Source organism: Dendronephthya gigantea, unplaced genomic scaffold, assembly GCF_004324835.1.
Source record: "Dendronephthya gigantea isolate DGI-Jeju-01 unplaced genomic scaffold, DenGig_1.0 000180F, whole genome shotgun sequence".
NCBI lineage: Eukaryota > Metazoa > Cnidaria > Anthozoa > Malacalcyonacea > Nephtheidae > Dendronephthya > Dendronephthya gigantea.
The window spans coordinates 207,301-229,822 of NW_021163190.1; the positions used below are offsets into that span (position 1 = coordinate 207,301).

Below are 22,522 nucleotides of genomic sequence, written 5' to 3' on the forward strand. Positions count from 1 at the left end.
ATTTAGACCTAACCCGGGGGGGTGACGGGAGTCAATGGCTAATTTCATTACTCATTCTGCTTGGAGAAATGCATTATAGTTTAAAATTTAGTTTAGCGGAATTCATATTAGAGGCGGGAAACTCGTCTTACAAGGTCAAGGAAAACAGGAAACTCGTCTTACAGGGGAAACTCCTCTTGGAAACTCATCTTAGACGGGAAACTCGTCTGATGTGAATCAGGCCACAGACGGGTTTCTCGTCAGAAGTTTCCCGCCTAACTTTCCCGTCTAAACAAACGGTTAAATTGAACGGCAATCCCTTCTGGACGAGAAACTCGTCTTAAATTCGCATTTAGACGGATAAATCAGACGAGTTTCTGAAATATCAACACGGTCAAGGACGGAACAAGGGTAAAGCCCGCCGCACAAGAGAGCTATCAGCTGAGCTAACAACCTCGCGAGGCAGTTAACTCAGCCTGAAAACTATCCGCACACGATAGAAACCTGCCTCTCGAGGCGAATTCTTCACGAAAAACTATCAGCACACGAGAGTAACTTGCTGAGCTAACAGCCTCGCGAGGTCTTTACCTCAGCTACCAGCTCTCGTGTGAGGCGCGCTTAACTGAGAAAATAAACAAAATTATTATCGTAATAATCACGATACCCTTTTTAGCATTACCCGACCCATTACACGTGTAAATTTTATATCCATTCCAAGTCATATTAAGACGGGTTTTTACAATCAACTTTCCTGTCTAAGATGAATTTCCCGTGCCTAATATGAATTTGGTTCTTCATGTGAGAGAGATGATACCTTCGGCTTCTCCGCTTCCTTGAATATACAATCCATTGTTATATGGTTTGTTGTTGTTTGAATAAGAACGTGATTTTCGTCAGATCTTCGCAGCAAATGGTGTCATGACAGATCTCCCTGGTTAGCAAATTATGTCGACACCATTGTGTGTACGAGAGCCTCTGTATAATGATAAATTCACGTTAATTTAATTGTTTTGTAAGATTATAAGAATATTGTCGATTCGCTGTGTTGTTACAAGGTTACATCTGGTCTTACCTTGGTGTTCCGAAATCACCACAACCCTGACTGTCACATTCGCGGATTGAATTTCTACCATTTGAGCTGCAAAGCTGACCAAGTTTAAAACATTCAACCGCATTATCTAGAAAAATAAATGCAGAAAAATGCGATGAAGAATAACGAAGTGATACTTGAGAATTCTATGAACAAAGATATATATCACAATATGTATTCCAGTACCTGCAAAGACTAGGAATATAACAACGATCTTAACAACTCCAAACATCTTTGATCTGCTAAAATTTAATCTTCTAGCTTGAAATGGCTTTTCATCGATATAATGACCGCACTTATACAGGATGTTTAAAAAACGCAACACTTAATATTCATGAATATTTTGATACGCTATACGATCTTTTGTGATCAAAACGAAAGTGAATTTTCGAGAGGGTTTCGAGAAAATAAAAACACAGACATCTTCAAGAACGAACACTGTATCTATATTCAGTCTATACAGCGAGGTTTATACTACAGAGCGACAAACAACACAGAACTTGCTTTATTATTACGACACAAGAACGACGTGAAATATGGCTTCATATATACAAGGCTACGATGAAGAAAGGTTTGTGAACCAAATCGATCGAAATTTTCATTGTCAGATTTGCTTCAACGTCTTGAAAGAGCCGGTTATGTGTTCGAGAAACCAGCATTCTTTTTGCCTTTGCTGTATTACGAAACATCTGGAAAAATCTCAAACTTGTCCAACGTGTGCCGATGAACTGACCGTAGAGACTTTGGCCGAACCAAATAGAATGGTAAAAGATTTTTTGAATGAATCAAAAATTCGTTGCGTTTACATGGACAGAGGTTGTCAAGAAGTTGTAGAATTACAGCATCTTGACCGCCATGAAGATACATGTGGATATACACCAGCCGTTTGTACAAACCAAGGCTGTGGTTTAATTGTCAACAAGCGTGATCTTATTCACCATGAAAGTGAAGTCTGTGAATTCCGAAAGTTGAAGTGTCACTCGTGCGGAGAAATGACGAAAACTTTGGCAGATATGGAGGAAAGAATGGCGAATATCGAGAAGAATATGGTAACAAATAACATTGAAACTAAAATAACAAATTTAGAGAAAAATGTTGCCACTGTTGCGAATAATATGGAGAAAAACACGGCAGATTTAAAAGCAAATATAAAAGCAGATATGGAAGGAAAACTCGAAGCGGTTAACAACAAAGTCGATGGATTGAAAACAGCTTTGGTCAGAGCTTTTGATGAAATAAAGGACGTTCTTATCACGATGGAGGGCAAGAAAGAAGAAAACACAAGAAAAGTAAGAAATAGACCAAGTGGTGATAAGGAAAATATAATTGTTGCTGGAGATGTAGTAACTAACTCTGTAGAGATGTTTAACTGGCGTCAAAGAACATGGTCGCCATTACAATCAATGCCAAAGGATCGTTTTGGAGCGACTTCATTTATTTATAACAATCATATGACTATAGCTGGGGGTTACTGTGATGTCATTGTTGATGATATGATTAGAATGAATATTGACCCAAACCCTGATCTCTCAACACACTGGAGTGACTGTCCTGTTAAACTACCTGATAAGTTGAGATTCCACAGCAGTGTGCTGTATAATGATCAGTTGATGGTCTCTGGAGGTGATATTGAAAATGGTTCATCTGACTTGATCAGATCAGTCCAGCTTGTTCCTCCCTATACTGTGAAGACCTTATCAAGAATGCCAGAACCAAGACAAGGTCACAGCATGGAAATATTTGATGATAATTTAGTGATAGTTGGTGGAAGTACAATTAGCAGTTACAAAGGCAACCTTAGCAGTGTCGTACTGTACGATATAAAGAAGAATGAGCTGAAACAGTTGTCACCACTGCAGTATGAAGTGAGTCACATGGCAACTGTGAGATGGGGAGACAACATTGTTGTTATTGGTGGCGATGACAAACATGGCAAGACATTAGATACAGTTATCATTTACAATGTCAAGACAGAACAAAGTCACATGTTGCCATCAATGAGATGTAAGAGGTGGGGATGTGCTGCAGTTGTTATTGAAAACAACATTGTAGTCCTGGGAGAGGATGGTGAGGAAGGAAACCTGAAGTCAGTTGAAGGTTTCAACTTTGAAAAGTATTTTTGGGAAGAACTTCCAGAAATGTCTGAAGCAAGATTGTGGCCCACTGCTGTTGTTGTGTGAACAATATGTAAGGTAATATTAAGTGAAAACTCCTAACATATTATGAACAATTGAAATGAACTATAAGATTTTCACAAAGTTATAGAAATAGTTTGTAGCATTCTAAGTTGATTGTAAGACATATACTGATTTGTATTTTTGTGATTGAATTTAAATTAAGTCAGTTCTTAGAACAATAATAAATGTTTGAAATAGATATTTTCATTCTGGAAGGTCTAAAATGAAACACAAAATAAAAAATTTGAAATAAGCTTTTCTGCACCCACTCCATCTAGCTTTTTTCAGCCCCTCCCCTCCCACCTAGGTTTTTTAGCCACAACCCCACCCCTCCCCACCTAGGTTCTTCTGCCCTGGTCCCCCAGACCAAAAATCCTAACTGAGCCTCTGCCTCAAGAAATAGCTCAGTTACCTATTTTAAATATCAGCCTGTCTGTAAATAATGTCTGTGTCTGTCAGACTGCCACAAACCGAGTCATATTTTAAAATTTAACAATTAACAAGATTTGGAGAGATAGTTTTACTCTTTATTAAAACAAAACCCTGATTAACTAATATAAATTGGTTTGTCAACTAAAATAAAATTCTTGTTTCAAGTTTGCTCACAGATTGTTTTGTAATTTCACGTTTTCCATCGCGTCCTTGAAGGCTTTTAGTACAAGATTTACATTATCTTTTGTACTGTTCAACCCCATCAGACCAACACGCCATATCTGAAAATTTTCAGGACAAAAAGTATGCTTTTAAGAGGGAAAAAAAAATTTCCGATTATGGAGGGAATAACTGCGAATATGAAGAAGAAATTGTGAATATGGATACCTTTCCAGCAGATCTTCCAAGACCACCTGAAATATCCATTTTATATCTGAAAAAGAAATTGATTATTCAATTTTAACACTCTCCCTCTTTATTGGACCTCTATGGATCACCCCCCTGCAAGTCTTAAAAATGCAGCTGTTAGCAGCGGGGGGACTCTTTCCCAAGATTCATCACTCAGCAAGTACCGTTAATGGAAGGAACTACCCCCTGACCATATTAAAAATGGAGCACTTGCTGAATGAGGGAATCACTTATGCAAAAAACTATGGAGTTGTTCTTCTGATAGGTATTCTGTGCCTACACTTTCTTTTATTTTTATTGTATTTTTATCTTTACTTGAGAGAACGACATGAAATTACCATTTAGACCTAACCCGGGGGGTGAAGGAAGTACAATCATCAAATTCATTACTAATGGTAGTATATATACAATTAAATTGACTTTTGCAAAATACAATGACATTTTCGTGCAAATAAAACCAAATACGGTAGAAATAACTACAAAACCATGCTCCATTTTACCAATACAACAACTATTATTACAAATAGTCTTTTGGGTTTACGATTAAACCATTCTTATAAAATTGTAAATGCAAATGCTGTGTTATTCCTGAGTAAGGAATTTCCTACGATTTTCCTAACACTGAACCTTCATCAGCGAAGCCTGAAGACTTCGAAGGCGTGAAATAAAATATCTTTGCACTAAAACCTATAAAAAATGAATGAAGTTAATTACTCTAGTGCAATACACGGGTCTACGAGGTTGTTCTCAAGTCATGCAACGATGAACCTTCCATATTTCATTTTAATATTTATGGCTTTATTGTTGAAGATAATGAAAGCGAAAGAGAGAAATTGTTTACAAGTGAAATAGTCAGATTGTCTTTTAAATTGCCGTGGAAAACTGATTTTGTTTCGAGAAATACATTATAGTTTAAAATTTACTTTAGCCGAATTCATATTAGAGGCGGGAAACTCGTCTTACAAGGTCAAGAAAAACAGGAAACTCGTTTCACAGGGGAAACTCCTCTTGGAAACTCATCTCAGACGGGAAACTCGTCTGATGTGAATCAGGCCACAGACGGGTTTCTCGTCAGAATTTTCCCGCCTAATTTTCCCGTGTAAACAAACGGTTAATTTGAACGGGAATCCCTTCTGGACGACAAACTCGTCTTAAATTCGCATTTAGACGGATAAATCAGACGAGTTTCTGAAATATCAACACGGTCAAGGACGGAACAAGGGTAAAGCCCGCCGCACAAGAGAGCTATCAGCTGAGCTAACGACCTCGCAACGCAGTTAACTCAGCCTGAAAACTATCCGCACACGATAGAAACTTGCCTCTCGAGGCGAATTCCACACGAAAAACTATCCGCACACGAGAGTAACTTGCTGAGCTAACAGCCTAGCGAGGTCTTTACCTCAGCTACCAGTTCTCGTGTGAGGCGCGCTTAACTGAGAAAATAAACAAAATTATTATCGTAATAATCACGATACCCTTTTTAGCATTACCCGACCCATCACACGTGTAAATTTTACATCCATTCCAAGTCATATTAAGACGGGTTTTTACAATCAACTTTCCTTTCTAAGATGAATTTCCCGTGCCTAATATGAATTTGGTTGTTAATGTGAGAGAGATGATACCTTCGGCTTCTCCGCTTCCTTGAATATACAATCCATTGTTATATGGTTTGTTGTTGTTTGAATAAGAACGTGATTTTCGTCAGATCTTCGCAGCAAATGGTGTCATGACAGAACTCCCTGGTTTGCAAATTATGTCGACACCATTGTGTGTACGAGAGCCTCTGTATAATGATAAATTCACGTTAATTTAATTGTTTTGTAAGATTATAAGAATATTATCGATTCGCTGTGTTGCCACAAGCTTACATCTGGTCTTACCTTGGTGTTCCGAAATCACCACAACCCTGACTGTCACATTCACGGATTGAATTTCTACCATTTGAGCTGCAAAGCTGACCAAGTTTAAAACATTCAACCGCATTATCTAGAAAAATAAATCCAGAAAAATACGAGGAAAAATAACGAAGTGATACTTGAGAATTCTATGAACAAAGATATATATCACAATATGTATTCCAGTACCTGCAAAGACTAGGAATATAACAACGATCTTAACAACTCCAAACATCTTTGATCTGCTAAAATTTAATCTTCTAGCTTGAAATGGCTTTTCATCGATATATTGACCGCACTTATACAGGATGTTTCAAAAAACACAACACTTAATATTCATGAATATTTTGATACGCTATACGATCTTTTGTGATCAAAACGACAATATCATTTTCCAGAAGATTGCGAGAAAATACAAACACAGACTTGTCCAAGAACGAACACTGTATCTATATTCAGTCTATACAGCGAGGTTTAAACTACAGAGCGACAAACAACACAGAGCTTGCTTTATTATTACCACACAAGAACGACGTGAAATATGGCTTCATATATACAAGGCTACGATGAAGAAAGGTTTGTGGACAAAATCAATCAAAATTTTCATTGTCAGATTTGCTTCAACGTCTTGAAAGAGCCGGTTATGTGTTCGAGAAACCAGCATTCTTTTTGCCGTTGTTGTATTACGAAACATCTGGAAAATTCTCAAACATGCCCAACGTGTGCTGATGAACTGACCGTAGAGACTTTGGCCGAAGCACCGCGAATGGTTAAAGATTTCTTGAATGAATCGAAAATTCGTTGCGTTTACATCGACAGAGGTTGTCAAGAAGTTGTAGAATTACAGCATCTTGACCGCCATGAAAATACATGTGGATATACACCAGCCGTGTGTACAAACCAAGGCTGTGGTTTAATTGTCAACAAGCGTGATCTTATTCACCATGAAAGTGAAGTCTGTGAATTTCGAAAGTTGAAGTGTCACTCGTGCGGAGAAATAACCAAAACTTTGGCAGATATGGAGGAAAGAATGGCGAATATCGAGAATAATATCGAGAAGAATAATACAACAGTTGAAATTAAAATAACAAATTTAGACAGAAAAATAGACAAAAACACGGCAGATATAAAAGCGGATATGGAAGGAAAACACGAAGCGGTTAACAACAAAGTCGATGGATTGAAAACAGCTTTGGTCAAAGCTTTTAATGAAATAAAGGACGTTCTTATCACGATGGAGGGCAAGATAGAAGAAAACACAAGAAAAGTAACAAATAGACCAAGTGGTGATAAGGAAAATATAATTGTTGCTGGAAGTTATGGAACTAACTCTGTAGAGATGTTTAACTGGCGTCAAAGAACATGGTCGCCATTACAATCAATGCCAGAGAATCGTTGTGGAGCGACTTCATTTATTTATAACAATCATATGACTATAGCTGGGGGTTGGTGTGGTGGGTCTGGCATTGTTGATGATATGATTAGAATGAATATTGACCCAAACCCTGATCTCTCAACAGACTGGAGTGACTGTCCTGTTAAACTACCTGATAAATTAATATTCCACAGCAGTGTGGTGTATAATGATGAGTTGATAGTCTCTGGAGGTGATAATGGAAATGGTTCATCTGACTTGATCAGAGCAGTCCAGCTTGTTCCTCCCTATACTGTGAAGACCTTATCAAGAATGCCAGAACCAAGACAATGTCACAGCATGGAAATATTTGATGATAATTTGTTGATAGTTGGTGGAAGTACAATTAGCAGTTACAAAGGCAACCTTACCAGTGTCGTACTGTACGATATAAAGAAGAATGAGCTGAAACAGTTGTCACCACTACCGTATGAAGTGAGTCACATGGCAACTGTGAGATGGGGAGACAACATTGTTGTTATTGGTGGTATTGACAAACATGGCAAGTTATTAGATAAAGTTATCATTTACAATGTGAAGACAGAACAAAGTCACATGCTGCCATCAATGAGATGTAAGAGGTGGGGATGTACTGCAGTTGTTATTGAAAACAACATTGTAGTCCTGGGAGGGGAGAGTGAGCAAGCAATGCAAACGTCAGTTGAAGGTTTCAACTTTGAAAGGTATTCTTGGGAAGAACTTCCAGAATTGTCTGAAGCAAAATGGATACACACTGCTGTTGTTGTGTGAACAATATGTAAGGTATTAAGTGAAAACTCCTAACATATTATGAACAATTGAAATGAACTATAAGATTTTCACAAAGTTATAGAAATAGATTGTAGGATTCTAAGTTGATTGTCAGACATATACTGATTTGTATTTTTGTAACTGAATTTAAATTGAGTCAGTTCTTGGAGTTATATATTAAAGAACAATGACAAATGTATGAAATAGATATTTCCATTCAGGAAGGTTTAAAATGAAACATCAAATAAAAGAATTCAAACAATAGGTAGGTGCATGAGTAAAAAAAATTTGATTAAATATTGACCATGTTGGATCAGAGTTATTAGTTTCTATTAACTGCGGTTTGGATTTAAAAAATTCAACTTTCCTAGAAGCATAAATATTTCTGGGAGGAGACATAAAATGAAAGGGTAAACTTACGATGTTTCAGAGCATGTGATGCAGGGAATATTTCTGATGTTAGATTTCAACATTGATAATGGCGTTTGTTCATCTCTACCATGATGTTCTCCACATTTGAAATAAAATTCCTTTGAAAGAACAAAAAGTTTGTGATCGACCTACTTTAGTATTTTAATCTGTCTAATGTCAGATGATTTTACTCATCAGTGGAAGAGTACTGTCAGTTAATAAGTTAACAAAACATTCTGTCAGTGTCTCTTGTTAACCCATTAGCTTGCAATGCACCCAGATGTGACCTACTTTAGTATTTTACTCTGCCTAATGCCAGATGATTTTACTCATCAGTGGAAGAGTACTGTCAGTTAATAAGTTAACAAAACTATCTGTCAGTGTCTCTTGTTAACCCATTAGCTTGCAATGCACCCAGATGTGACCTACTTTAGTATTTTACTCTGTCTAATGTCAGATGATTTTACTCATCAGTGGAAGAGTACTGTCAGTTAATAAGTTAGCAAAACTATCTGTCAGTGTCTCTTGTTAACCCATTAGATTGCAATGCCCCCAGATGTGGCCCACTATTGTATTTTAGGTCTGATAGGTCTTACAGCTGTTTTTCCATGACAGTTTGTATTGGATTCACATTGTCCCTGCAAGCGGCCTTTGATCAATACATCATCCCAACCATTTGGACCCTTGCAAGAAACCATAAATATTGTGTAAACAAGATATTTGTTGACATTCAAAAGCTTTCACAGCAAGCTTGTAAACAAGTTGAAACAATGTCAACATTTAATTTACAAAGTTGTACATAAATCTGCTGTGGTTTTTTACAAGTTGTTTATAAGCAAAGAGTAAATACCTGTGATAGAACAAAGCTTCCTTCCTTGCAATTTGAACATCGACATCGCAATTTTCCTCGTGTTAGTTTCTTGCAAGTTTTACAATAAACAAAGAAGAAACTTTGCTTGCCTGAGATGAGAGAGGATGAAAAGTTTGGATTATTAAAGAAGCCCTGGTGTAGAGAGATGAGCTTATTAGAAAGAGATTATTAATATTAAAGAGAAAGGGGCTTATTAGAGAGAGAGGCCTATTAGAGAGAGAGGGGCTTATTAGAGAGAGAGGCCTATTAGAGAGAGAGGGGCTTATTAGAGAGAGAGGCCTATTAGAGAGAGAGGGACTTATTAGAGAGAGAGGGGCTTATTTGAGAGAGAGGCCTATTAGAGAGAAATGGGCTTATTTGAGAGAGAGGCCTATTAGAGAGAGAGGGGCTTATTAGAGAGAGAGGGGCTTATTTGAGAGAGGGAGGGGCTATTAGAGAGAGAGGGGCTTTTTAGAGAGAGAGAGGGTGGGGCTTTATGGATAAAGTATAATAAGATTAGGGGGAAAGGCAGGGTAGAGAACCCCCTACCCAGGTTTCTCCATGAGGAAAATGCAAGGGTATTCAGGTAAGGGGGTATGGGCAAGGGTGGGGTGAGTTAATTGGAAAAAGAGTTTTTAGAGAGGAGGCATATTAGAAAGGGGCATGCTAGTAGGGAAGGGTATAGGGGATTGGCTATAGAGGGTTAATTAGAGAGGGATATAAGAGTTCTAAGAGGTACATTAGGGAGGGGCATACTATTAGGGAAGGGAATAGAGAATGATTTGAGGGTTAATTAGAGAGGAATATTAGAGAAGAGGTACATTAGGGAAGGGCATTGTGACAGAGAGGAATAGAAGTGATTTGAGGGTTAATTAGAGATGGCTGTTGAGAAGGATATTTTATAGAGGACAAACTAGAGAAAGGGTTATTACAAAAGACGTGTATTAGACAGGAATACAATACAAGGAACAGACATGAAAAAGATGTTATTATAGTGGATTAACTAGAGAGAGGTTTATCAGGAAAGAGGTTTATTAAATCAGGTCATATCAGAAAGGGAGAGGAACGAGGGTGAACATAGTGGGAACATATTGGAGGTATTTATTGAGGGTGTAAAATTAGGAAGGGGATTAAACAGGGTGGGGTCACACCATTGAGAGGTTTATGAAAGATCTCGTCACCACCTGATTGTTGAGATTCACCATCTTCATCTTTGTCATCCTGTGTCAGTTTCACTTTCGTCAAACCATCATTCGCATTGTAAGTTGCATCAACTGAGATCTGACCAGATTTCTGAACAGCATGAATGACGCTGTGGTTCATCTCTGCATTCTATAAAACACAGTTTCAGATCTCTGAATGCCAGACTCATCGTGGACTGATGGCAATTTAAAGACTGAGAATTTTGAGAATCATCTGAAAAATCCTGGAAACTGTCCATGAGTGAAAATTCACATAAGTTTGGGTCAGGTTTTAGTGGAGAAAGATGGCTTTGAAAAATGTCTTAAAATATCATTTTATCAAGATTCAGACACTGTGATATTCTGAGATGGACTGACTCAAGCAAGACAAGCTGTATCATAATCTATCTCAGATTTACTATAACGAAGATGCTCGCTTTAAACATCAAAATCCCGAACTAAAAAAAACCTCATTTATGAAATCATTTAAACATTTCACAGTAAAGCTTTCGTTATTTCTTTGAAAATTGTTATATAAATCACATTAAAAGCTTGATATTTTCCTAAAAATCACTCACCCCGAGTGTTAATTCATCGGGTAATTCTCGACCGGCAAAAATGATTTTAATTCCAGCAGTTTTGACATTTTTCTTGCGAGCAATTTCCCGTTTTAGTTGAGCGATTGTCCAGGATGGTTGAAAACGAAGGTTAAATGATTTGCCGTTGAAGTTTACGGTCACGTCGTGCGACATATTTCGCTAGAAAAGCTCGTGTATTTCCTTGCAATTGAGAGAAAATAATTCAAAATATTTTGCTTCAAAACGAAAGTTTGGAAAAGAAATGTTTGAAAATTGAAAGTTTAAAACGACGGTTGCTTCCACTTACCAAAACAAACTTCCTCTTTTTCCCTTGAAATTTCACTCCCTAGCAGTTTTCTGATCTCTTGGAACACTGGAATGTTCAGCGTTTTCTATGTTGGCAATCAATATAATTCCAGAGATTAGGTTAGGATTAGGGTTAAATTTAGGATTAGGTTTAACCCTATTTAACAATAAACATAGGACCTAATCTTAACCCAAATCGTAACATAATCTCAAATAACAAATAATAAATTAGTCTGACGGATAGTTTTTTTAACTCATTAACTGCCAAAACAAACTTCCTCTTTTTTCCTTGAAATTTCACTCCCTTGCAGTTTTCTGATCTCTTGGAACACTGGAATGTTTAGCGTTTTCGAAGTTGACAATCAATATAATTCCATTTAATCCTTAAGATTAGGTTAGGATTAGGGTTAAAATTAGGAATGAGTCTCACCCTATTAAACTATAAACCTAAAACATAATCTTAACCCAATTCCTAAGATAATCCCAAAGATTAAATTCGTGTATTTAGGATTTAGTGAACATGGAGTTTTATATTAAAAACTATCGCAGCATCGTCAGCACTTTTGAAAGTGTAAATTCGCATTTTAATAGAACAAGTTAAAGCTTTTAGAGTCGACTTAAATTACTGCAAAATAACATTTCTCTAAAATCTACTGAAAATATCAGAAAAAGGTTTCATTTGGCTCCAGCTCTCTCCGTCAGCTCGTAACATTTTCAAATTCATTTTTGGAAACACCGCATCAAATTCCAGGAATTCCTGAGTCCTGACAGGAGAGGACGCGTCTTATGCAAATACTTTATAAGGAAAAGATATTTGTCTTCATAAACTGATCATTTTGGAGAAGATTTCGAGAAAATACAAACACCGACTTCTCCAAGAACGAACACTGTATCTATATTTCAGTCTATACAGCGAGGTTTATACTACAGAGCGACAACACAACACAGAACTTGCTTTATTATTACGACACAAGAACGACGTAAATATGGCTTCATATATACAAGGTTACGATGAAGAAAGGTTTGTGGACAAAATAAATCAAAATTTTCATTGTCAGATTTGCTTCAACGTCTTGAAAGAGCCGGTTATGTGTTCGAGAAACCAGCATTCTTTTTGCCGTTGTTGTATTACGAAACATCTGGAAAATTCTCAAACATGCCCAACGTGTGCTGATAAACTGACCGTAGAGACTTTGGCCGAACCTTCACGAATGGTAAAAGATTTTTTAAATGAATCAAAAATTCGTTGCGTTTACATCGACAGAGGTTGTCAAGAAGTTGTAGAAGTGCAGCATCTTGACCGCCATGAAGATACATGTGGATATACACCAGCCGTTTGTACAAACCAAGGCTGTGGTTTAATTGTCAACAAGCGTGATCTTATTCACCATGAAAGTGAAGTCTGTGAATTCCGAAAGTTGAAGTGTCACTCCTGCGGAGAAATAACGAAAACCTTGGCAGATATGGACGAAAGAATGGCGAATATGGAAAAGAACATAGGGAAGGAATAGTATAACAATTGAAACTAAAATAACAAATTTAGAGCGAAATGTTGCACGGAATATCGAGAAAAACACGGCAGATATAAAAAGCAGATATGGAAGGAAAACACGAAGCGGTTAACAACAAAGTCGATGGATTGAAAACAGCTTTGGTCAGAGCTTTTGATGAATGAAGGACGTTTTTATCACGATGGAGGGCAAGAAAGAAGAAAAACAAGAAAAGTAGGAAATAGACCAAGTGGTGATAAGGAAAATATAATTGTTGCTGGTGGAGGTTTTTTGAATGAGTCTGTAGAGATGTTTAACTGGCGTCAAAGAACATGGTCGCCATTACAATCAATGCCAAAGGATCGTTGGGGAGCGACTTCATTTATTTATAACAATGATATGACTATAGCTGGGGGTTTCTGTGGTTTGTCTGGCATTGTTGATGATATGATTAGAATGAATATTGACCCAAACCCTGATCTCTCAACACACTGGAGTGACTGTCCTGTTAAACTACCTGATAAGTTGAAATACCACAGCAGTGTGCTGTATAATGATCAGTTGATAGTCTCTGGAGGTGATAATGAAAATGTTTCATCTGACCTGATCAGAGCAGTCCAGCTTGTTCCTCCCTATACTGTGAAGACCTTATCAAGAATGCCAGAACCAAGGCATGGTCACAGCATGGAATTATTTGATGATAATTTGTTGATAGTTGGTGGAACTACAACTGGCTATACCAAAGACAACCTTAGCAGTGTCACGCTGTATGATATTAAGAAGAATGAGTTGAAACAGTTGTCACCACTGCCGTATGAAGTGAGTCACATGGCAACTGTGAGATGGGGAGACAACATTGTTGTTATTGGTGGTGATGACAAACATGGCAAGACATTAGATACAGTTATCATTTACAATGTCAAAACAGAACAAAGTCACATGCTGCCATCAATGAGATGTAAGAGGTGGGGATGTACTGCAGTTGTTATTGAAAACAACATTGTAGTCCTGGGAGGATCTGGTGAGCAAGGAAAGATGAAGTCAGTTGAAGGTTTCAACTTTGAAAGGTATTCTTGGGAAGAACTTCCAGAAATGTCTGAAGCAAGATACTGGCACACTGCTGTTGTTGTGTGAACAATATGTAAGGTATTAAGTGAAAACTCCTAACATATTATGAACAATTGAAATGAACTATAAGATTTTCACAAAGTTATAGAAATAGATTGTAGCATTCTAAGTTGATTGTCAGACATATACTGATTTGTATTTTTGTGATTAAATTTAAATTGAGTCAGTTCTTAGAATATTATATTAAAGAACAATAACAAATCTTTGAAATAGATTTTTTCATTGAGGAAGGTTTAAAATGAAACACCAAATAAAAAATTTTAAATAAGCTTTTCTGCATCCCCTCCACCTAGGTTTTTCACCCCCCCCCTACCACATAGGTTTTTCAGCCACAACCACCCCCCCACTGGGTTTTTGCCTGGTCCCCCAGACCAAGAATCCTAACTGAGCCTCTGCCTCAAGAAATAGCTCAGTTACCTATTTTAAATATCAGCCTGTCTGTAAATGATGTCTGTGTCTGTCAGACTGCCACAGACCAAATCATATTTTAAAATTTAACAATTAACAAGATTTGGAGAGATAGTTTTACTCTTTAATAAAACAAAACCCTGATTAACTAATATAAATTGGTTTGTCAAATAAAATAAAATTCTTGTTTCAAGTTTGTTCACAGATTGTTTTGTAATTTCACGTTTTCCATCGCGTCCTTGCAGGCTTTTAGTACAAGATTTACATTATCTTTTGTACTGTTCAACCCCATCAGACCAACACGCCATATCTGAAAAATTTCACAACAAAAAGTACGGTTTTTCACAGGGGAAAAATTTACGATTATGGAGCGAATATCTGCGAATATGGAGAAGAAAATTGTGAATATGGATACCTTTCCAGCAGATCTTCCAAGACCACCTGAAATATCCATTTTATACCTGAAAATGAAATTGATTATTCAATTTTAACACTCCCTCTTTATTGGACCTCAATCACCCCTCTGTATGTATTAAAAATATAGGTGTTGGCAGGGGGGGTAGAAATTCCAAAGTCTATCAATCAGCAAGTACCGTTAATGAGAGGAATCACCCCCCTGCCCGTATTAAAAATGTATCTGTTGGCAGGGGGGTGATTGCTTTCATTTACCGTACCTGCTGAGTGACGAACCTCTTATGCAAAAAACTATGGAGTTGTTCTTCTGATAGGTATTCTGTGCCTACACTTTCTTTTAGTTTTATTGTATTTTTATCTTTACTTGAAAGCACGACATGAAATTCCCATTTAGACCTAACCCGGGGGATGACGGGAGTCAATGACCAAATTCATTACTCATTCTGTTTCGAGAAATGCATTATAGTTTAAAATTTAGTTTAGTTGAATTCATATTAGAGGCGGGAAACTCGTCTTACAAGGTCAAGGAAAACAGGAAACTCGTCTTACAGGGGAAACTCCTCTTGGAAACTCATCTTAGACGGGAAACTCGTCGGATGTGAATCAGGCCACAGACGGGTTTCTCGTCAGAATTTTCCCGCCTAACTTTCCCGTCTAAACAAACGGTTAATTTGAACGGGAATCCCTTCTGGACGAGAAACTCGTCTTAAATTCGCATTTAGACGGATAAATCAGACGAGTTTCTGAAATATCAAAAACTTGACAAACCAATTTATATTAGTTAATCCGGGTTTTGTTTTAATAGAGAGTAAAACTATCTCTCCAAATCTTGTTAATTGTTAAATTTTAAAATATGACTTGGTCTGTGGCAGTCTGACAGACGCAGACATCATTTACAGACAGGCTGATATTTAAGAAAAACTTGAAACGGTTAACAACGAGGTCATCCTAACTGAATCTTCATATCCACACTGTGTAGCCATATCACAGATTAATACCCAGATATCCCACTTCAGATTAAAAAAGCGTAACCCCTTGTTCAGCAAGTGGCTAGACGCATTCACCCTCCCGAAATTTCAAAATTGAGCGGAACTATTTTGTATATGAAAATAAACTCCTCTCATTTGCTAGAGAAAGGGACTGTATGATTAAGTTTGTGCCTAAATCCATCATCATCTATACGCGCTTTGAAAAAGTTAGTTAAGAGTACCTCGTTTTCAATATTGTAGAAGTGTTTTATCTTTTTTCGATTGTCGTAGGAGCGGAAAATTATAAGCAGTAGAAATCACTGTTCGACGGTATATTTTCAAACATATTTCATTTAAAAAGTACTAGTGTGTGCATGAATATCTTTACATTGAATAGCCTTTCCTGTACAAATCAATAAATGTACATATATTCCGTTTCATTTGAACACATCGTGCAGTTTTTAACCATATGCTCTATCTATAAACTATTTATTACGATTGATTTTTCTTAGTATAAAGTATCATTTTCTTTGAACTCATTTCCATATAATGAAATAAGAAATTCCTAGCAACATAAACACAACCAATAGCAAGTCAGTATTTAAATAAACAACAGGTACTCAGCTTTTGTCACAAGACAATAATATTAACATAATTTTTTTATACCACAAATTGCTGTCCACAAAACACTCTTTAAACACTTTAAAAGGAAGAGATATTTCTCTATTGTTCTAAACAGATAATTTTGCAAGAAATATATTGAGAAAATACAAACACATGCAGACTTCTTCAAGAACGAACACTGTATCTATATTCAGTCTATACAGCGAGGTTTATACTACAGAGCGACAAACAACACAGAACTTGCTTTATTATTACGACACAAGAACGACGTGAAATATGGCTTCATATATACAAGGCTACGACGAAGAAAGGTTTGTGGACAAAATCAATCAAAATTTTCATTGCCAGATTTGCTTCAACGTCTTGAAAGAGCCGGTTATGTGTTCGAGAAACCAGCATTCTTTTTGCCGTTGTTGTATTACGAAACATCTGGAAAATTCTCAAACATGCCCAACGTGTGCTGATGAACTGACCGTAGAGACTTTGATCGAACCACCGCGAATGGTTAAAGATTTTTTGAATGAATCAAAAATTCGTTGCGTTTACATCGACAGAGGTTGTCAAGAAGTTGTAGAATTACAGCATCTTGACCGCCATGAAGATACATGTGGATATACACCAGCCGTTTGTACAAACCAAGGCTGTGGTTTAATTGTCAACAAGCGTGATCTTATTCGCCATGAAAGTGAAGTCTGTGAATTCCGAAAGTTGAAGTGTCACTCGTGCGGAGAAATAACGAAAACTTTGGCAGATATGGAGGAAAGAATGGCGAATATCGAGAAGAATAATGTAACAATTGAAACTAAAATAACAAATTTGGAGAAAAACGTTGCCACTGTTGCAAATATCGAGAAAAACACGGCAGACTTAAAAGCGAATATGGAAGGAAAACACGAAGCGGTTAACAACGAAGTCAAAGGATTGAAAACAGCTTTGGTCAGAGCTTTTGATGAAATAAAGGACGTTCTTATCACGATGGAGGGCAAGAAAGAAGAAAACACAAGAAAAGTAATAAATAGACCAAGTGGTGATAAGGAAAATATAATTGTTGCTGGAGGTTATTTGACTAACTCTGTAGAGATGTTTAACTGGCGTCAAAGAACATGGTTGCCATTACAATCAATGCCAGAGAAACGTTATGGAGCGACTTCATTTATTTACAACAATCATATGACTATAGCTGGGGGTTGCTGTTTTCCTAACATTGTTGATGATATGATTAGAATGAATATTGACCCAAACCCTGATCTCTCAACACACTGGAGTGACTGTCCTGATAAACTACCTGATAAGTCGAGATTCTACAGCAGTGTGCTGTATAATGATCAGTTGATAGTCTCTGGAGGTGAAGAGAGAAACGATTCATCTGACTTGATCAGAGCAGTCCAGCTTGTTCCTCCCTATACTGTGAAGACCTTATCAAGAATGCCAGAACCAAGACAATGTCACAGCATGGAAATATTTGATGATAATTTGTTGATAGTTGGTGGAAGAACAACTCACAGACACACAGACAACCTCAGCAGTGTCGTACTGTACGATATAAAGAAGAATGAGCTGAAACAGTTGTCACCACTACCGTATGAAGTGAGTCTCATGGCAACTGTGAGATGGGGAGACAACATTGTTGTTATTGGTGGCATTGACAAACATGCCAAGACATTAGATACAGTTATCATTTACAATGTCAAGACAGAACAAAGTCACATGCTGCCATCAATGAGACGGAAAAGGAGGGGATGTACTGCAGTTGTTATTGAAAACAACATTGTAGTCCTTGGAGGGTTTGGTGAGCGACGAGAGCTGAAGTTAGTTGAAGGTTTCAACTTTGAAAGGTATTCTTGGGAAGAGCTTCCAGAAATGTCTGAAGCAAGATACTGGCACACTGCTGTTGTTGTGTGAACAATATGTAAGGTATTAAGTGAAAACTCCTAACATATTATGAACAATTGAAATGAACTATAAGACTTGCACAAAGTTATAAAAATAGATTGTAGCATTGTAAGTTGATTGTCAGACATATACTGATTTGTATTTTTGTGATTGAATTTAAATAAAAGAATTCAAGCAATAGGTAGGCGCATGAGTGAAAAAAATTTGATTAAATATTGACCATGTTGGATCAGAGTTATTAGTTTCTATTAACTGTTGTTTGGATTAAAAAATTCAACTTTCCTAGAAGCATAAATATTTCTGGGAGGAGACATAAAATGAAAGGGTAAACTTACGATGTTTCAGAGCATGTGATGCAGGGAATATTTCTGATGTTAGATTTCAACATTGATAATGGCGCCTGTTCATCTCTACCATGATGTTCCCCACATTTGAAATAAAATTCCTTTGAGAGAACAAGAAGTTTGTGATCAACCTACTTTAGTATTTTACCCTGTCTAATGTCAGATGATTTTACTCATCAGTGGAAGAGTACTGTCAGTTAACAAGTTAACAAAACTATCTGTCAGTGTCTCTTGTTAACCCACTAGCTTGCAATGCACCCAGATGTGACCTACTTTAGTATTTTACTCTGTCTAATTTCAGGTGATTTTACTCATCAGTGGAAGAGTACTGTCAGTTAATAAGTTAACAAAACTATTTGTCAGTATCTCTTGTTAACCCATTAGCTTGCAATGCACCTAGATGTGACCCACTATTGTATTTTAGGTCTGATAGGTGAATAACTTACCGCTGTTGTTCCCTGACAGTTTGTATTGGATTCACATTGTCCCTGCATGCAGCCTTTGATCAATACATCATCCCAACCATTTGGACCCTTGCAAGAAACCATAAATATTGTGTAAACGAAATGTTTGTTGACATTCAAAAACTTTTACAGCAGCTTCCTTCCTTGCAATTTGAACATTGACATCGCAATTTTCCTCGTGTTAGTTTCTTGCAAGTTTTACAATAAACAAATTAGAAAGAGAGTGGCTTATTAGAGAGAGAGGGTGGGGTTTTATGGAAGAAGTATAATAAAATTAGGGAGGAAAGGCAGGGTAGAGAAACCCCTAACCAGGGTTTCTCCGTGAAAAAAATGTAAGGGTATCAAGCTGGGGATAGGGGTTTATTGGAGATGGACAATTAGAAAAGTGGTACAGTACTGTATTAGACGACACCCAGGTAAGGGGATATGGACAAGGGTGGGGTGGGTTAATTAGGAAAAGGGTTTTTAGAGAAGAGGCATATTAGAAAGGCGTATGCTAGTAGGGAAGGGTATAGGGGATTGGCTATAGAGGGTTATTTATAAAGGGATGTAAGAGAAGAGGTACATTAGGGAGGGGCTATCAGGATAGGGAATAGAGAATGATTTGAGGGTTAATTAGAGAGGAATATTAGAGAAGAGGTATATCAGGGAAGGGCATTATGAGAGAGGGGGATGGAGAGTGATTTGAAGGTTAATTAGAGATGGCTTTTGAGGAGGATATTTTATAGAGGACAAACTAGAGAAAGGGTTATCGGAAAAAAGGTGTATTAGACAGGGATACAATACAAGGAACAGACATGAAAAAGAGGTTATTATAGTGGGTTAACTAGAGAGAGGTTTATCAGGAAAGAGGACTTTATTAAATCTCATAACCACCTGATTGTTGAGATTCACCATCTTCATCTTCGTCATCCTGTGTCAGTTTCACTTTCGTCAAACCATCATTCGCATTGTAAGTTGCATCAACTGAGATCTGACCAGATTTCTGAACAGCATGAATGACGCTGTGGTTCATCTCCGCATTCTAGAAAAAAACACAGTTTCTGATCTCTGAATGTCAGACCCATTGTCGACTGATGGCAATTTAAAGACTGCTTTTCATTAAGTTAACTTTGCCTGCATGGGTGAAACAGCCTTCAGACAAATCTGCAGGTGCAGTTGTGACACGCCTCAAGAAAGAACAGGCAGCACCGTAGCGAGAAACTTAATTGACCTTTTTCATAATGACGTCAAATGCGGAAAGTCTGATGTTACACAAAGTTTCATTGGTTTCATAGTTTTGTGGAGCCAATCAAATTTCGTGTAACATCAGGCTTTCCGTGTTTGAGGTCAGTATAAGAAAGGTCCATTACAGGCGTACATTCATATACTTGTTTATGCCCAACAAATTTCTTTTGTAAGCTATTGTTCCTATCATATGTAAACATGAATGTACGAATATACACCCTTCAATTAAGCTGTCTAGCCATGGCACTGACGCAAAGTTAATGTAATGAAAACCACCTTCAGGAATACAAATATTTCATGTTCTGAAACTTCACTTTCTGATGCAACTTTAAAAAGCCAAGCATTTGTTAAAATGGTAAAAATTTGTAGATCTTTCACTTAAACTTGCTTTCAAATCAGTCTACCATAAAAAAGCCAACCAGATTTCTCTCTTTTTTGAAAGCCCAGCTGTGCACAGACCATCTATTGTAGTCAACTCTCCAGTATTTGCAAAGAAATTTAAAAAGATTTCACTGATGAGGTAATAGTGCTAAATAATCTCACATTTCAGTGAATTATTTTGTAAATACATTCACAATGACAATGTTGGTTGCTTTACTTTTGAGCCATATTCCAAGACACCTGAAGCCTGGCTAGAATCTGAGAATTTTGAGAATCATCTGAAAAATCCTGGAAACTGTCCATGAGTGAGAATTCACATAAGTTTGGGTCGGGTTTTAGTGAAGAAAGATCGCTTTGAAAAATGTCTTAAAATATCATTTTATCAAGATTCAGACACTGTGATATTCTGAGATGGACTGACTCAAGCAAGACAAGCTGTATCATAATCTATCTCAGATTTACTATAACGAAGATGGTCGCTTTAAACATCAAAATCCCGAACTAAAAAAAACCTCATTTATGAAATCATTTCAACATTTCACAGTAAAGCTTTCGTTATTTCTTTGAAAATTGTTATATAAATCACATTAAAAGCTTGATATTTTCCTAAAAATCACTCACCCCGAGTGTTAATTCATCGGGTAATTCTCGACCGGCAAAAATGATTTTAATTCCAGCAGTTTTGACATTTTTCTTGCGAGCAATTTCGCGTTTTAGTTGAGAGATTGTCCAGGATGGTTGAAAACGAAGGTTAAATGATTTGCCGTTGAAGTTTACGGTCACGTCGTGCGACATATTTCGCTAGAAAAGCTCGTGTATTTCCTTCCAATTGAGATAAAATAATTCAAAATATTTTGCTTCAAAACGAAAGTTTGGAAAAGAAATGTTTGAAAATTGAAAGTTTAAAACGACGGTTGCTTCTACTTACCAAAACAAACTTCCTCTTTTTTCCTTGAAATTTCACTCCCTGACAGTTTTCTGATCTCTTGGAACACTGGAATGTTTAGCGTTTTCTAAGTTGACAATCAATATAATCCATTTAATCCTTGAGATTAGGTTAGGATTAGGGTTAAACTTAGGATTAGGTTTATCCCTATTTAACAATAAACTTAAAACCTAATCTTAACCCAAATCGTAACATAATCTCTGATCTCTCGCAACACTGGAATCTGATCTCTCGCTACACTGGAATGTTTGGTGTTTTCGATCCCGGCAGTATTATCCATTTAATCCTTGAGATTAGGTTAGGATTAGGGTTAAATTTAGGATAAGTTTAACCCTAATAAACTATAAACCAAAAACATAATCTTAACCTAATTCCTAACATAATCCCAAAGATTAAATTCGTGTATTTAGGATTTAGTAAACATGGAGTTTTATATTAAAAACTATCGCAGCATCGTCAGCACTTTTGAAAGTGTAAATTCGCATTTTAATAGAACAAGTTAAAGTTTTCAGCCACAACCTCACCTGGGTTCTTCTGCCCCGGTCCCCCAGACCGAGAATCCTAACTGAGCCTCTGCCTCGAGAAATAGCTCAGTTACCTATTTTAAATATCAGACTGTCTGTAAATGATGTCTGTGTCTGTCAGACTGCCACAAACCAAGTCATATTTTAAAATTTAACATATAACAAGATTTGGAGAGATAGTTTTACTCTTTATTAAAACAAAACCCTGATTAACTAATATAAATTGGTTTGTCAAAT

General features: G+C 36.9%; 2 protein-coding genes across 8 annotated transcripts in view; both read right to left on the bottom strand.

Annotated features, from left to right (window-relative positions):
- The window catches only part of LOC114538336 (serine--pyruvate aminotransferase, mitochondrial-like), a 42,847-nt gene that overhangs the window by 821 nt on the left and 19,504 nt on the right, over positions 1-22,522 (bottom strand). The window lies entirely within an intron of this gene.
- Positions 583-21,717, bottom strand: LOC114538338 (E3 ubiquitin-protein ligase parkin-like). 7 transcript variants are annotated; one of them, XR_003688709.1, is made up of 13 exons: positions 21,437-21,717; positions 20,084-20,231; positions 19,190-19,276; positions 18,735-18,844; positions 11,476-11,560; positions 10,594-10,741; positions 9,410-9,519; positions 9,156-9,242; positions 8,569-8,678; positions 5,970-6,075; positions 5,712-5,872; positions 4,066-4,111; positions 3,794-3,959 (listed from the first exon to the last, which is right to left on the bottom strand). XR_003688709.1 is itself a non-coding variant. In XM_028559493.1 (9 exons), the coding sequence occupies exons 1-6, from the start codon at positions 11,340-11,342 to the stop codon at positions 6,072-6,074; spliced, it is 633 nt and encodes a 210-aa protein (XP_028415294.1). In that variant the 5' UTR covers positions 11,343-11,441; the 3' UTR covers positions 3,794-3,959; positions 4,066-4,111; positions 5,712-5,872; positions 5,970-6,071. The 7 variants fall into 7 exon arrangements, 3 of the variants coding, with proteins under 3 accessions (XP_028415297.1, XP_028415294.1, XP_028415295.1); XR_003688710.1 differs by lacking the exon at positions 19,190-19,276; XR_003688711.1 differs by lacking the exons at positions 10,594-10,741; positions 11,476-11,560.

Bases quoted from the DNA above. Each gene is read 5' to 3' on its own strand.
- LOC114538338 (XM_028559496.1), bottom strand. From the start codon at position 11,342: ATGTCGCACGACGTGACCGTAAACTTCAACGGCAAATCATTTAACCTT. The intron at 10,742-11,168 runs GTGAGTGATTTT...TGTGTTTTATAG, and splicing joins CCGATGAATTAACACTCGGG to AATGCAGAGATGAACCACAG. The intron at 8,679-9,155 runs GTAAGACCTATC...GTTCTTTCAAAG, and splicing joins ACTGTCATGGAAAAACAGCT to GAATTTTATTTCAAATGTGG.